This window comes from Cyclopterus lumpus, chromosome 20, assembly GCF_009769545.1.
Source record: "Cyclopterus lumpus isolate fCycLum1 chromosome 20, fCycLum1.pri, whole genome shotgun sequence".
NCBI classification, from domain to species: Eukaryota; Metazoa; Chordata; class Actinopteri; order Perciformes; family Cyclopteridae; genus Cyclopterus; species Cyclopterus lumpus.
Window position 1 is genome coordinate 15,693,842 of NC_046985.1, and position 16,388 is coordinate 15,710,229.

At 48.0% G+C, this 16,388-nt stretch overlaps 1 protein-coding gene across 3 annotated transcripts in view; it reads left to right on the plus strand.

Moving 5' to 3' along the window:
• LOC117749660 (partitioning defective 3 homolog) overlaps window positions 1–16,388 on the plus strand; it is a 309,108-nt gene that overhangs the window by 228,874 nt on the left and 63,846 nt on the right. For all 3 annotated transcript variants that reach the window (XM_034560341.1, XM_034560342.1, XM_034560343.1), the window contains exons 20-21: window positions 1,095–1,223; window positions 8,274–8,576. In XM_034560341.1, the coding sequence (XP_034416232.1) occupies window positions 1,095–1,223; window positions 8,274–8,576 (432 nt within the window). The remainder of the gene's footprint in view (window positions 1–1,094; window positions 1,224–8,273; window positions 8,577–16,388) is intronic.

Below are 16,388 nucleotides of genomic sequence, written 5' to 3' on the forward strand. Positions count from 1 at the left end.
ATGTGCTCCTCTCACACATTGTGTAAAAATGGCCGTCATGTGCACTGCCTGGATATCTATCTGTGATGCTTCCTTTTTCTGTATCCTGCCGTTTACCACTTCCTCCACAGCTGGCACCTTTGTAGAGTAGCAGGAAATGACATCATACTTTTACGATATCGCCTTTCCTGTTCCGTCTCATCAGAGTGTTGTTGTGAGTAAAAAGGTTTCAGCCAGTGGAGTCAGTTAATAGAGTTGTCCATATATGTGTGTGTGTGTGTGTGTGTGTGTGCAAACTTACTGTACTCCCTGGCACAGCGTGCCTCCTCTCTTTTTTCCTTCTCCCCCCATTCCTCATCATTTTCTCGCACCCCTCAGTCAGCCAGTCTCCAGTCATTTATGCGCCCGGCACCGAGCTCGGCCCGACCTGAGGAATTTACGATCATTGGCTTGACTTATTCTCGGCTCGCTGTAAAGCTGTTACCGATTTACCGCCGCCGCCGTGTCACTGCCGTCATTAAAATGTAAAAGTTTTCTGCCCAGAAAGTTACAAATGATACCGGTGAGCTCGGCCGTTCCCTCCGCTTCCATTCCGCCGGCTGCAGGTAGTTCGTTCCCTCCTCGCTCAAAACTAAATCACGAGCTGTCACTGCTCCCATCACTCGAAGTAAACCCCACAGCTCAGGGAGGAAACAGGGAGCTCATCTTCTTTTTTACAAAGAGGGGCTTTTGCCATTTACCACTTTTCAGACTCACTGAATCCTTTCTGCTGTCCTGGATGGAGACTCGGCAGGGAGGGAGGGTATTCACTACGTTACGAGTTATCTTTTGATATGGCTTGATGCATTTTGATTGCATTCATAGGAAAAAGGACAAGTTATTCTTTCAATACCAAATGGGTGCCCGGGAGACTCCTCCTGAGCTGTCTTCACAGTACAAACCCGACCTGAAGATTTTGACAGTTTGACACTTTAATTTCCTGCTGAGCATTTCACCTGAATTTCCCAGACAAAGAAGAGAAGTGCTGCTGTAAAAAGAAAAAAGTCCATATTGGGTTAGAAATGATTAAAGTCTGGGCCTCAATTAAATCCTCCCTGCCATTCTCTTTTACTCAGGTTCGGAAAGCACCGGAAGGATGAGCGGCCGGGAGACAGGATGGAGAGGAAGGGCTCCAGTAAATCTAAAGCTGAGGACATGCAGGCGTCAGAGGAGGAGACCATGCGAATGAGGCTGGAGCAAGAGAGGTGAGTGCTCAGACCGAGCCTTAGCTCGCTAAAAGCCCAAACAATTAACTGAACAAAGAAAAGAGAAAACAAATACACTGCTGACCGGAAAATTAGCAAACTACCTAATTAGCAAAATGGCAAGAGCAAGGTTGGGAAAGTACTCAGATGTCAATTTGTGAAATGTCCCTTTCTTTTATATCAGTACATTAAATAGATCATTTATGGATCGTTGTTGCCCGTGCCATTCGGAGGCGCTGACCTCTTAATGGTGCTCGTAGGCCCCCGTGGATTTGGCATGATTGAATGGTGCTCGTTATAATAGTGAAATCGATGTCGCCCCGCATTCGTCTTCTCCTGCAGCTGGCCCAGGTTGTTAATCGCTCAGGAATACGCTGTTCCTTTTTGATCCGCCCCTCTTGGCTCCGTGTCCTCCGGTGTTTGTGGACATCGGGTCGTCCAGAAGAGCGAGGCGAGGCATTGGTTTCGCCGCGTGCGCCTTATCCCTCAAAGACAAGCCCCATTTAATTCTCTCCAGCAGGGAAAGACAATACCGGTGGCAGGTCGAATGAGAAGACAGCGTGCTGCCTCCATTGTTCTCCAGCAGCCAAATGAACTCAGTAATCAAACTGCCGTCGGTAGTGACAGCTAATTGAATAGAAACAATAGGGCTTGATACTGCTCCCTCTCACGGCGAAGGGAGAAAAGGACGCGTGGCGTGTCCAAAATGCCTGGTACCACAAACACAAGCCAGTGTGCGCACCAAAAAAAAAGGAAAGCTCACAAAGGCCCTCTTCCTTGCTGAATGGAACATCTGGAGGCCTTGAAAAAGCTGTGGCGCATTTCTTTTTGGTATTCAACTATGACTTGCAGCGATGGTCCTCTCCACTGAGGGGAGCGAACCCCACTGGCGGAGGGCCCAACACATTTCCCTCAGTGCACCGGCGGGCCTGGCTCTCGATCCCGATCCGTCCCCTTTGAGAGGCTCCCAAAGGACTGCCATGCTAAGCAGCAGACAGTGGGCACGGTATATGTAGAGCACATGCCCTCACAACCCTCCCCTCCCCCACAAACACATACACACACTTTCAATCCTGCTCCTTCTCTCACACCGCCGTCACCCAATCTCTCATTCGCTGTCTTGTTGGTGTCGGTTCTGCATGTGTGAGCTCCGGCTCCAGCCGCCTGCGCACGAGGGCAACCTAATTCTTTCCTTTTGTACCTGTACCAAAATCCCATCACTCAGCCAGGCCAGATTGTCCCTTGGTTAATGGAAAGGGAATCCTGAGGGAAATCGTGGTAGGTAATAATAAACCAACCTGCCACGAAGAGTCGATATTCAAAGCATTAGGGTTGGGCAGGACGACAGCTTAGAAATCCATTACTTCTTGTATTTTTTGGTAGCGCCACTGTATCGCACTCCCAAGGTGCTACATTTGATTGTTTTTGGTTCTGCGCTTTAAGGCACATGCGCTGATTGATTACAGAGGCAGGGGCATTTGAGAGTGCGGTTATGAAACTATGGATCGAGCCGCGACTGGTTTCCGGCGCTGGCAATCGTCAGGCGGCCCCTGCGTGTCAGCGCGACCCGGGATGGGCCGCAGCCAAAACCCCCGGCTCGGCTGACATTAGCGATCGTTAATTCAAGCGGACGGTTTTGACAGGGGCTTTTAGTGATTCAAAATAGGAGTCAGCGATGAGGGGAGACAGATTAATTCATAAAACCTGCCCTTTTTTTAAAATCTGCAATAAGGCAGCTACGGTCATATATTTAAAACGTTGACCTTGATATGATTCATGCAATTTACGGTTTGGCCTGCGGCCCTTGCAGATGGAGCCCGTTTATTGTTCAGTAAAATGTTCTCCTCCATTGATATCTTGTCAGCCTCTTTATAGATGGAGGACGATGGAGAAGAGAGTACATCAAATGTTTGACTTCATCGCTCCAGCTCAGTGCAGTGCATCCACTTGATGAAGAGTGCTTATCAGCAGCATTTGTTTTGCCAGAATCTGGGAGATTTTCCATAGCTCCTGTGATTGACTTGTTTCATGTGTCATCAAGGCGACATTAGAACCTGTGGTTAGGCTGATCCAAATCTTTGCTCGGGCCAGCGGTGGCAGCAGCCATTATTCTGCTCTCTTTATGCCTGTGGACTGCACCCAAGACACCGCTATCTGATTGGCTCACGCTGAGAGGACTGTTGCGACAACAAGCCCTCTGATTGGACCGTGGGCGGGCTGGAGAGCAGCAGTTCCTGTGGCCACGGCCCTCATTCACACAAGGCCATGGGGGAGAAGAGAGAAAGAAAAGAACGCTGGGTGGGTGGTGCTGGTGGAGCTTCTATCAATCTCTGACTTATCTCCGCGCATGTTCGCCCTGAAACTATATTTTCACAGCCAAACACAACGACAACCTGACAATGTTCCTTCTTCATTTTCCGCCTGAACTGAACTCGCTGGCAGCTGATTATGATGTCCATTCTCTCTTATCTGCTTGGCTCCGGTTGGCTTCTAATCAGCGGCCAGCACTCCACTGCCACTCTCCCAGACCACTGCAGAGCACATCAATGTTTTTTTCTTTTCTTTGTGAATCCTCCACAGTGGCCAGCTTCCCCCTGTTTGTTGTTTGACTTCCCGCAGGTTTTAGACCAACACAAACTGACCGCTGATTCTGGAGTGGGTCCATCAGCACAAAGAGCAAACCTGGATTAGATTAGCCGTAACAATTTAATCTGTTATTTAACAAAAGAGAAGTTATTTTCTTAGACCTCGTTCAGGGTACAATGAACTTAGAGCCGCTGATAAAAAAGAAAGAAGAGTAAAGCAATTTGCTATAAGACGCATACCTCCTATTACAGGGATTGTGATACCGACGTTATCATTCCACTTTGTCAAACCATCTCATTATTTCAGTATCCTATTTGCGTCTCATTTGCATAGCGAGTTCAAAGGAAGCTCCAACTGGCTGATTGGGAAGTGTGATTACATTTGTAATTATATTGATACCTACAGCAAGTTAATGCGATTGTTAACACTGTGAATTAACACCACGGAAACTCGGACAATTATCTCTGTGATTGCATTATGCGGTTATGGGCCAACTGTCAACACAAAAGATGGTCCATCGGAGTTTTTGTAGCGATTCAGCACAGACAGCTGCTGCACCTTGATTAGATGCAGATACATTCGGCACTTCAGGACACATGTTTTGGTGAGGAGGTATTGAAATGAAAAGAAAAGATAAGAGAAAAAAAATGAAGACAAATCTGTTGAAGGTGGCCAGGTGAGAAAGTAAGAGAGCAAAAACATTCTGTTTCATCCAGCGCCGTAACAATGCATATTGAGGAGGCAGGCTTTCATGCTTCTAAGTGTGTTGACTTCAAAATGAGTGTCTGAAAGTACAGACAGCGCCCCCCCCCCCCCCCCCCCCCCCCCCCCCCCCCCCCCCCCCCCCCCCCCCCCCCCCCCCCCCCCCCCCCCCCCCCCCCCCTCCCTTTCCTGCCTCCCCTGGGTAGATCACACATTGGCAAACATATGGAGAAGGAGTCTGCTGGCATTGTTAGTCCAAAGAATAACAAAACAGCCCTGTTGGATGAACAGTGAGATTTCTCCAGTGCAGTGAGGAAGGACTTGAGGCTGACACAGCAGTTCACACCAAGCCTCTCGCTCCACCCATATCATGTGTTACAGCATGTACTCCATGTGACAGGAAAATATCATCACAATTCAGTTTTAGTCACACATCCATTTCGATATGACAAGATAATAATCTTCTTGAAGACATGATCAATGAGTGGATTGGGGGGGTTGAACTTTAACTGCCCTGAAAACCTCAGCATTAGACTCTCTAGGCTGTCTTTTAGCCAGGAGGAAATGCCTTTCCACTGCACTGCTACGAACAATAAACAAATAGACAGTGTATGGTTTTTAAAAGGTACGTGGGAGGTCAATTCTACTTCTTAGAATATAAAATAAATCACAGGTAACACACAGGAAAAACAAAATCATCTGATTAACAGTGGATACTTTTCTATCATCATTCTAATTAAAATGAAAATGTGCTGCATTGAAGCATGACAGCTCGACAGTATTTCTTATGAAGTCTCCTGGGGCTGGCTGCTTTAAAAGCTACAGTGTCCCCTCCTCTCAGACATAGTGTCTGGTAAGAGGAGAAGAGAGGAGAGGGGCTGGTAATTGGGGCTGTACAGTAATAATGTGTTTAGTGTGGGCAGCACTTTCCTCAATGTTAACATGCTGGGCCATTAATTGGCTAATGGAGTATATATGGTACGGCGCGGGGGTGGCCTCTCAGGAGAAAGGGGGGCAAGGAGGGGAGTTCAAAGTGGAGCAGGTTGCCCAAGAAGAACTCCGTGAGCAAATATGGATGTATGGTTTGGAGCTAATGAGCATATTACTCTGCAGAAAAAGGCCTTCCAAAGTCCTGCCCGGCTCTCTCCAAAATACATTAATATACGACTAATTTGCTTGATATCCTTCTGAACTTCAGCATTGCCTTCAAAGAATGGCTAACATGCCCCAAAATGTCGTCCTGGGTGTCATTCCAAACAAAACAAGTTTTCTAATTTTTCTAATTAGATGCATATTGATTTTTTGATTTTTAAATCCCTGGTGGTTTCATTCTCGACACGTCAGTAGGAGACATCTAGCAGATACATGCACTTGGAAATGTAATGAGACCCACTGCCAACTGGCCAAGGGTGGAAACGTAACACTGTACAGACAGAACCAGTTGGAATTGGCCTCTCACTGCAGACCGACATGTTTTCTTCACAAACACAAGAACATTTAGGTCTTTTGTACGAACAAAAGAGCCATGACTTGCAAAATGGGAGCAATGTGATGAATTGAAAGAAAAGCTTGATTTGAAAGTTGATGACTGCATAAAAGCAACAAAGTTACCAAGCAAGATGGGCCAGATGGCCGCGACGCTAATGGCAACATCATTACCCGCTTGTGATCTCATTTAGAATTTTTGCCTCTTAATATCCTTTTATTGAAATACACCTATTAGCTTTATCCATGTCAGACTCCTGAGGCCTGGAAGTGAAGTCTCTCTCGTTTAGCTTCGTGTCGCCAGTCTAGCCAAAGGCCATTAGCTCATCCCAAATGTCAATATTGCCGTTTTTATGAATCTGATTAGTCCATAAAACGCCAGAGGGTTTTGAGATCCCAGCAGACTTCCCTGAACCTGTCGTAACATCATTGTCTCGTCCTTCCTGGCAGAGATCTGACATCACTTTAGCCAGACGGCAGGTGAAAGGACTTCTGGGAATTAGTGTTTGTCTCCCTCGGAGGCTGGTTTTCTACTTCCTGACTGAAGTGAGATGTCACCGGGTGCACACGCAACTGCGCTGTGAGTTGATCATTTCCATAATGAACCTGGTCTGCGCAAATGCAAAAAGCACACCAAAACAGCTCAGAGGCTTTATAGATGACTGCATATCATGCAACATTGTATCAGGCCTCCATCAAAAGCTCATTCCGCAGATAATGTTGAGAGAATGGGATTTTGGACAGCTAAAAATAAACAAGGCAGTCTTTGGGTGGGATGTGGGAATTGGGTTAATTCGGCATTGAAGAATGGTGATTGTTTGAAATGTGATTACTGTTATTAAAATACACAGACATGGGAGAGAGAGTTAGGCTAGGAGGGGGAGGGGGGCATCCTAGCTCTGTTCCAAACCTGTCAATCATCTGTTAGTAGCAGCAGTGTGGGGGGGGGTCAAAGGTCAGATATGACCTGAGGTAATAGGGAAGTCTTGCACCAGCAGGAGGTACGCGCTTGTGTGTGGATGTGTGTGTGTTACCCTACAGCATGGTACTACATCTGGAAGTAGTGAGCAGTCTGGTGGCTGCTGCCAGGGTCACCGCAGTGGGAGGTCAGCTGCCCCCCCCCCCTTCTCAGGCTGTCCTCAGCCCTTCTCCTTTCTGCTCCCCACTGTTCACCTCCTCGCTCCTCCACCGCCCAGCTCTCCTCGCTCCCACGCAGAACCATGACTGAACCTTGTTAGCTGCGGACAGATGGCCGTTCACATGGAACCATTCTCCGAAACAGGAAAAGACCCTGTGAAAGGCTCTGTTGTGTGGAAGTGGTCCCGGGGAGAGGAACGGCATGGAGGGAGAGGAAGGGGCTGGATGGAGGAAGAGGAGGTCTGACTGTCTCCCTCCCACCTCCTTCTTGTTAGAGGACCTGAGGGATAAAGATCAGTGCCCTCGCCATGGCCCTCTAATGGCTCATGGAAAGCCACATATTTGAATAATACTGCTCTCACTACAGTGGAAGGCATTATTCTCCGTCTTCATTCCCTGTTACTTAGGAGAAGAAAGCCACTTTAGAAGTTTGAAGAGGAGAGACCTCTTCCTCAGGTCTGGACTGATCGATATCTGAGATTAAACTTTAAAGTTGGAATGCTGATGTAGTCTTGGACCGAATATTACAGCTGGTCTTTTTACTTTCTGTTCCCCCATCTCGTTATCCTGGGTTGTCTCCTTACTGTTCATTTCTTACGCACTCAATACCTCAAGTATCATCAAGTATCTCCCTTTTGACTCCAACTAGGTGCAGTTGGTCTGCATAAAGAAATACGTATAATTCTTAGCATCTTTCCCAAGCAAATGTAATGCAAAACCTTTCAAGTCGTATTAAAAAACATGAAAGCTGGATGTGTTTCCATGAGCACAGCTGGAACAAATATTGTATACAGGCTTCCGGAGCATCAAAATAAACTAAACAACAAAACGTAGAAATAATCTCTTAAGAACCGATTAATATTGGCCAATTTGGTATGGTTCTCCTGCACTAGCTTAAGTTGGCCAAATGCATAGTTTCACACAGAGGCGCAGAAAAGGAGTTGGCAATATTTTACAGTAATTTCACACCATCAAAAACTGCATAAAAATGCTACCATTTGTCAGGCTGATCATCTTATTCATCTCTGACTCTTATATCACTCACAATGTGAGGGTATAAAAATATTTTTTTCTTAAAGATGTATTAATGTATTGGCATTTCTAAACATAAACTTTCTCCTTTCAATGTGTTTATCACAGAATACAGGCCAAGATGCGGGAGCTTCGGGAGAAGCAGGCAAAGGAGAGGGAATATGCCGAGATCCAAGATGTTGTCAGCGGTGCCTTCAGCTCAGATGAGGAGCACACCTATGCCGGCATCGGATCGTTGGACTCGTCGGTGGACAGCAGCAGCATGGAGCCCTACAACCACCACTACCATCTCACCCAGAGTCCCCAGAGTCCTCACCTTCCCTTGAGCCGACAGGACAACGGTCCACCACTGGAGCCCCTGTATGCCCAGGTCAACAAGCCACGCAACGGACGCCCGGCAGCTCCAGACAGGTAGGGGGCGCCCACAAAACACTCCATACACTTCAAGTGTACACTCAACATACAAGTACACATCCAGCAACACTCTTTGTGACTCTCTACTTTTCTCCTTCATTCAAAGGACACTAACTAGCTTTGTGCCTCGTGCTTGAGCTTTGCAACAATCCAGTTCATTTACAGCTCATCTATAATGTATAAGCAGCGGTGTTTGATTGTATTTGCTCGTTTTTACTTGTCATGCGTGACAAACGCTGCACAGAAAAACAATGAATTTCACACGGGGTTTTATCGCTGCCTCGTCCCACGAGGCATCGTCCCGTGCAAGCAGGCAGAATCCACAGGCAAGCTAAAAGAAAAGAAATCTGAACAACAAGAGCCGATCAGTCATTCTCCCTGTGCTTGAATTTAATATCAGGCAGTCCCTTTTTTTCATTATCCGTGGATCACAGGTAATCCTCCCTGGCTGAGAGTCACGCTGCATGTGTCTTCAGCTTGTTTGTCGCTGGGGGTTGCATCGCACATAACCTGCATGTCAACACATATTTGATGTGTCGACAACGCCGGGCAGAGCCTTAGTTTCATATCAGTGTGTCGATAGCCTCTTGTCAAAAGGCCTGTGTGAAGTTCTTACATATGTTATTATTATCGTATTCAAGCTTCAGTAAATTAACTACAGCTAAACAAAGACTCAACAAATCCAACCAATGACGATGACAAGGGAACCAGGGAACATGCATAGTGACAATATCCTACAAGACATTTTAATTATAATTATAAAATGGATAAATGGATGGATACAACTTAATCGTATTTATTATTCACTTCAATTCAACATTTCATTTCTCTTAAATCCTAATTTACCTTTAGCATGCTGCACTTCCTTTTAGAAAAAGCCAAACTTTTACAAACAAGATTTATTTTTCCATAATGCTTGTGCCTCTGCTGATGTTGGAGGAGCTCCGAGGGTCACAGGTTTCCTGTAGGTCACATCCAGTGGTGACAAGTCAGGAGATTTCTATTCCCATGGTCTCCCAGAACCTTTCGGGGTGTTATTAATGGATCGGATAATACCCACCTCCCGTGATTGACAGCTGTCACTTGGGGGCTTGTGACCTTTCACTGCTGGGCTCAGGTGGGGTGGGGTGGAGTGCATGTGTTACCAAGCTGTGCATGTGACCGAGACAGAGCGCCTCTGTGTGACTGTGACTGTGTGTGTGTGTGTGTCTGTGTGTGTGTGTGTGTGTGTGTGCGTGTGTGTGTGTGTGTGTGTGTGTGTGTGTGTATCCTTTAAGAGGATTTACAGAGGTAGAACCTCCACCCTGTAACGCACCCATGGCAGTCAGAGTAGATATGACAAAGGAATCTGGTCCTCTGATAGCCAGCTAAACCCAATGTGCCAGTACATCCGGGACTCACACTGATCCATATGTCTAAAGTGAAGGTTGCCTCCACGTGTTTCCTGCAGATAGCCTTGTTGTGTCAGAACAGCTATCGACTGTCAACTATCCCACTTCCCCAAGCAGAATCCAATGATAAGCCTGAGGACCATTTCGAGAAGAAGGCTTGACTAGTGTTCATTGAGTCTGTGTAATCAGATCCCAAGATGTTGGTCATTGGTGGATATGATGCTATTGATTCTCAATAATCTCTGTACGGGATATGGTATAAAAGCCTTAACAACCCTCTTGTTTGCCAGAGGGAGTATTATTAGCAATCTGCTTAGTGGCTCTCACAGAGAAATAAAGAGAAAAAAAGAGTTGTGCATGAGGGGTTTGATTGACTAACAGATGCTTTATGACTTAGATATGACTTTAAAAATTATTTTAAAATACTTTCGGTTGCTTTATTCAGATTTAGCCAAATTTCCTAGGAACATCTGGACAGTGTTCCATATTTCTGCTTTTTTTTAAATAAAAATCGTATAAATTGTTACAACAGTGATATATCTTTAGGTTGAAAAAACTAATACATAATACCATGCATTAAGTCGTCTCCGAAATTCACCGGTTTAAAAAAACAAACAACATAAAAACAAGCTCTTATCTTCTCCTTCCTGCTCTCATGTTTTAGCGGCTTCCTGGAGATTATTGTATTCTCAACCTTCACAGGTTTATTTCAGCACAAAAAAGCTGAGTATTGCATGTTAATTATAAACACAAGCTTATATTTGGTTTGAGGTCTGAGCTTGAAGTATTGATCGTGCACTATGGAGTTTTATTTGCAGGTACCGGATTAGCTGTCGCGAGTGTTGTGATTTGATTTGAAATATGCGCCGCATATTCAACACTGCATTTCTGTTTTGCACCTCTCACTGCTTTGCATATCTTGTGTATGCCAGCCCGGCCGTACGCCTGTAATATTTGTCTTGCTGCCTTTGAGATATAATATGCACTGGTTCTTATTTAGCTCAGAGGCTTTCTATTTACGATTAGCAAAAAAAAAAAAGGAGCTTGAAACACATTCAGATTCAAGACTCCTGTCACTTGCCTATCATAACAAACAAACAGTCATTTGCATTTATAAATTAAACGTATTGGAACTTTCATTGTAAAGTACAGAGCATCGACCTAACAGACTTTGCAATTATTTCAGCCGGATCCGTGTATGAAGGCAGCAAAATTGGATTGTTTTGCCATTTAGAGATCCAGTGTGTGTTATGGTTTGTCTCTGACCCCAAGCGCACGACAACAGCAAGGTTTAGTTCTAGCCGAACACACGGCGTAGTTTATTGAGCACAACAAGTCACTTAGAAAAGAAACACAAAAAACTCAAAGTGTCCCCTTAGTCCACGGGTGATCGAACATCAAACCCCAAAAAATCCAAGAAAATACTCCACACAAAAAAGTCAGCAAAGGCACGAGGGAAAGTTCAGTGACGACACAAGGAGGAAAGTCCACGGACATCATGGCACAAACTCGCAACGTCAACACAGACAGTCCTGATCTTTATCCCCCCGAATACAACGAGCTGACGAGCTGCAGCCGTGGGACGAGCTGAGTGGCTTCAGGTGTGAGTTGGAGCGCCCCTGGCTTGTCCCCGCCTCCAAGCCCGTAGCTCCCTGGCAGCGCGCTCTGAGGTACCGGGTGTCACTGTGTGAACGGGCTGAGGAGGGAGTCCGGCTGGCTGAGTCCTGACAATACCCCCCCCTCTACGGGAGCCACCTGGCGACTTGCCAGGCTTCTCGGGATGGGCCTGATAAAAGTCAGTCAACAGTCCTGGGTCCATGATGAGCTGGCGGGACACCCAGCTTCGTTCCTCCGGACCATAGCCCACCCAGTCCACCAGAAACTGGTACCCACGTCCTCGTCGGCGAACATCCATCAGTCGGCGAACCTTCCACTGAGGGTGCCCATCTACGATCTTAGGGGGAGGTGGAACTGGGGCAGGAGGCATCAGGGGACTGTGGGAGACAGGTTTAATTCGCGACACATGGAACACTGGATGGATCCTCATGGAGGTTGGAAGTCTCAGCCTCACCGCTGCAGGACTGAGCACCCTTGTGATCTCAAAGGGTCCAACGAACCGGGGATCCAGCTTCTTAGCGGTTGACTGCAGGGGAAGATCCTTGGAGGACAGCCAAACCTTCTGCCCCAGTTGGTATGCGGGCGCTGGGTTCCGGCGACGGTTGGCTCCTCGGCTGCCACGTTCAGCCGCTCGGAGTAAGGCGGCTCTGGTGACCTCCCAGATACGACGACACCTGTTCAGATGGGTCTGCACGGAGGGAACTGCCACTTCCGACTGCTGAGCAGGAAAGAGCGGCGGCTGGTAACCCAGAGACGCCTCGAAGGGGGAGAGGCCGGTGGCGGAGCTGACCAGGGAGTTGATGGCGTACTCGACCCAGGGGAGGAACCGACTCCAGGAGGATGGTCTCCTGGCCGCCACACAACGGAGCGCAGACTCCACGCTCTGGTTCATCCTCTCAGTCTGTCCGTTTGTCTGTGGGTGATAACCAGAGGAAAGACTGACAGAGGCGCCCAACCCCTTGTAAAATGCTCGCCATACCTGGGAGATGAACTGGGGTCCTCTGTCCGAGACGACGTCCTGGGGGAGACCATGAAGCCGGAACACGTGGCTCGTCAGGAGGTCCGCCGTCTCCAACGCCGAAGGGAGTTTAGGGAGGGCCACCAGGTGCACCCCTTTACTGAAACGGTCCACTACCGTTAGTATCACCGTCTTCCCCTGGGAGGGCGGAAGTCCAGACACAAAGTCCAATGCCACGTGGGACCAGGGACGGCTAGGAACTGGAAGGGGCTGCAGTAGCCCTGCGGGAGCCCGGTGAGAGGCCTTGCTGCGGGCACAAACGGGGCAGGCCAGTACAAAGTCCTTTACCTCGTTCCTCATAGTAGGCCACCAGAAACGGCGAGCCAGAAAGGTGAAGGTGCGGTGGACGCCAGGATGGCAGGCAAACTGGCTAGCATGTCCCCACTGAAGCACTCGGGACCTGACCGACTCCGGAACGAACAGACGGCGTGGGGGCACGCCACTCGGAGCAGGATGGGAGCGCAACGCCTGTCTCACGACTGTCTCGATGCCCCAGGCCACCATGCCAACCACCTTGCCCTTGGGGATGATGGGAACTGACTCCTCAGCAGTCAGGCTCCTCCCTTGGTGTAGTCGGGACAGGGCATCCGCCTTAATGTTGCGGGAACCGGGACGATAGGTCAGAGAAAAATCGAACCGACTGAGGAAGCCGGCCCACCGAGCCTGTCGACCATTGAGACGCTTGGTCGCCCGGATGAAAGTCAAGTTCTTATGATCCGTCCAGATGGTGAACGGCTGCTCAGCCCCCTCCAGCCAATGGCGCCACTCCCCCAGAGCAGCTACCACTGCCAGCAACTCCCGGTTCCCAATGTCGTAGTTCTCCTCAGCAGTAGTCGTAGTTCTCCTCAGCAGTAGTAGTTCTCGCCCCCAAGCCGGTGTCCGAGGCATCCACCTCCACAATGAACTGCCTCTTAGGGTCGGGATGGAGTAGAACTGGGGCGCTGGTGAACCTCCTCTTGAGAGCCAGAAACGCGGCATCGGTAGCTGGGGACCAGATGAACGGCTGGGAGGGAGAGGTCAGCCTGGGTTGGAAACCGCAGGGTTAACCGGAGAGGGATACACAGGGGGCGGGTTCACAGGCTGGTTCAGCGGCTGGGTGGTGAGGGCCATCGTCAACGCCCGCAGCTGTAGCAGGATCTCGGCTTGTTGGTCTGCCGATGCCGCCTGCTGACGAGTCAGGATCTCCACAGAAGCGTGGAGCGGCTGGACCTGGGCTTGGAGGTTCTGAACGGCAATGGAGGCCGCCTCCAGCTGGTGAGAGTGGGTGTTGGTCAGATGCAGCTGCCTACTAAGGGCAACCTGAACAGAGCTGGACAATCCACTCTCTGTGTCGGCTGGGGTCGTCATGGCGAGTTCGTACTGTTATGGTTTGTCTCTGACCCCAAGCGCACGACAACAGCAAGGTTTAGTTCTAGCCGAACACACGGCGTAGTTTATTGAGCACAACAAGTCACTTAGAAAAGAAACACAAAAAACTCAAAGTGTCCCCTTAGTCCACGGGTGATCGAACATCAAACCCCAAAAAATCCAAGAAAATACTCCACACAAAAAAGTCAGCAAAGGCACGAGGGAAAGTTCAGTGACGACACAAGGAGGAAAGTCCACGGACATCATGGCACAAACTCGCAACGTCAACACAGACAGTCCTGATCTTTATCCCCCCGAATACAACGAGCTGACGAGCTGCAGCCGTGGGACGAGCTGAGTGGCTTCAGGTGTGAGTTGGAGCGCCCCTGGCTTGTCCCCGCCTCCAAGCCCGTAGCTCCCTGGCAGCGCGCTCTGAGGTACCGGGTGTCACTGTGTGAACGGGCTGAGGAGGGAGTCCGGCTGGCTGAGTCCTGACAGTGTGACTTAGAATTTCTTCCCTTTTCTAATCCTGCCACTTAACCCAGTATTTTGGAGCTGCAGGACTTCCTGTTTGAAGGTCGGGGGAATAGGAAGTCGATGAGGTTTGTGCAGGGAAGGCTTTTCATTCCCGGCTGTCAGTCAGTCCTCAGAATGAAAGAGAAGAATGAGTTGCGTTTAACCCCCGACCCGGAAACTGTTACCGCCTTCTGAGGTGGGCCCTGGAGAAACACGCTCCGATCAAAGGGGCAGATTAAGGATCACGTTTTAAAGGGGTATTTGAGTTTTTTGCCAGCAGAGTCATATCCCATGCTCAGACATCCGACAGCGAGCCGGCAACTTGTAACCCTTGAAGGAACTTCTATACAACATGCAAAAAGTTTTAAATCACGCTGCTTAGTGCCTCTAACCCTGGTTTCTTGTGATTGACAACCCTATGATGTCTGCAGAGGCCACAGTGTGGAGCAATGCACAATTCTCACCAAACAAAATACTTCCAAAATAAGAAGATATAAAAGCATTTCATACCATTTGTTGATTTGTTTGTTACAAAAACACTCATAAAATACATTCATACATAAAGTTAAGCTAACCCAGTAGTCTGTTGTTGGCTCGCTGCCACTATCTCCTACAGCATAGAAAATACTATTATTTGGGGGGTTTACCTGGGTGGATATTCAGATGACCTCTAGACAAGGTGTACAACTCCACAAGTCTTACGTTGTAAAATTGGTTCCAGGGAGCAAATTGAGGTGAAATTAGCTGACAGCCTTCCGTTTATTTTTCGCTCTTCTTTGGTGAAAAAAACGCACCAAATGCTGAACAGGGGAGGATGACGACACTCAAACTGATCTGTATCTTCCATCTAAAAGCCACCCAGTCAAACATTTGCATAGCTGGGAAGACATCAAACAATGCTGGTGTACCCAGGAGTCTGAGTTATCTTTGCTTTGTTTACTGTACATCCCTCTGTGCTGTCATTACCACACAGCTTTTTAGTCAAATAGAAGAAGGTTCTTTTAGACCCAGTCAGCTAATTAGAGAGACTAAGGGGCCCTTTGGTTGATGTGGGTAGGCGCTCCTTTTAGATGAAGTGGGGTCCACATGCTTGCGATTGCCAGTTACTGTACATTATAGTTTTGCATCTTGGACTCTACTTCATGTGTTTATACACATGTGCATTCTTTTCATGCCATTATAAAGTCTTTCGTCCATGACTCGCCAAAGCTTTCAGAACTGCACTCTTGTTTATCCACTGCAGTTAATAAGAAGAGGCTGCAGCTGGGTAAACAGACCAGGTAATACGCCTCTCTCTCTGATAGACCTTTGGTAATGGAGGCCTAATGGGAAGGTCACTGTGACTGTAAAAGTGGGAATGCGTCAGACCTGAGCGCATAAACCCTTGGAGATACAAGGACCTGGTTGCTGTGGGCGTCCACAGATCCTGCCCGTTCGGCCATATCAGGTTTTACTGTTCCTTTACGGGATCACGGTACAACAAGAGCTCGTTTGACAATTTATTACCAACCTCCACGTTATTAGAGCTGGCAGCACCAGCGGTGTTTTGACAATGCTGTCAGACTCCATAAAACTGAAGGGCACCAATAGAAATAGAGCATCCATTCATGATCAGTTGTGTAAAAGCAAAAGTAAATATCATTTTTCACCATAAAACCTGTATGAATCCTGCTCTATTACCGAGTTTACATTAAAGGGAGCCAGACACATACTGTTTGCTTTTCCAGTTGTTTGGTTTCACCTTATAAAACAAGTTAGACCCAGCAACATAGAATGACCTCATTTCTCGACAGGCAGCCCCTCCATCTGCAGAGGGACCGGGGGGGTTTTGGGTGACTGGCGTTGGATGCTGCGTTTCAGAACGACAACCTGACAGGTGCCAAGGCTCGATGGGATTTGTGGGAAGCCAGCGTGAAACAA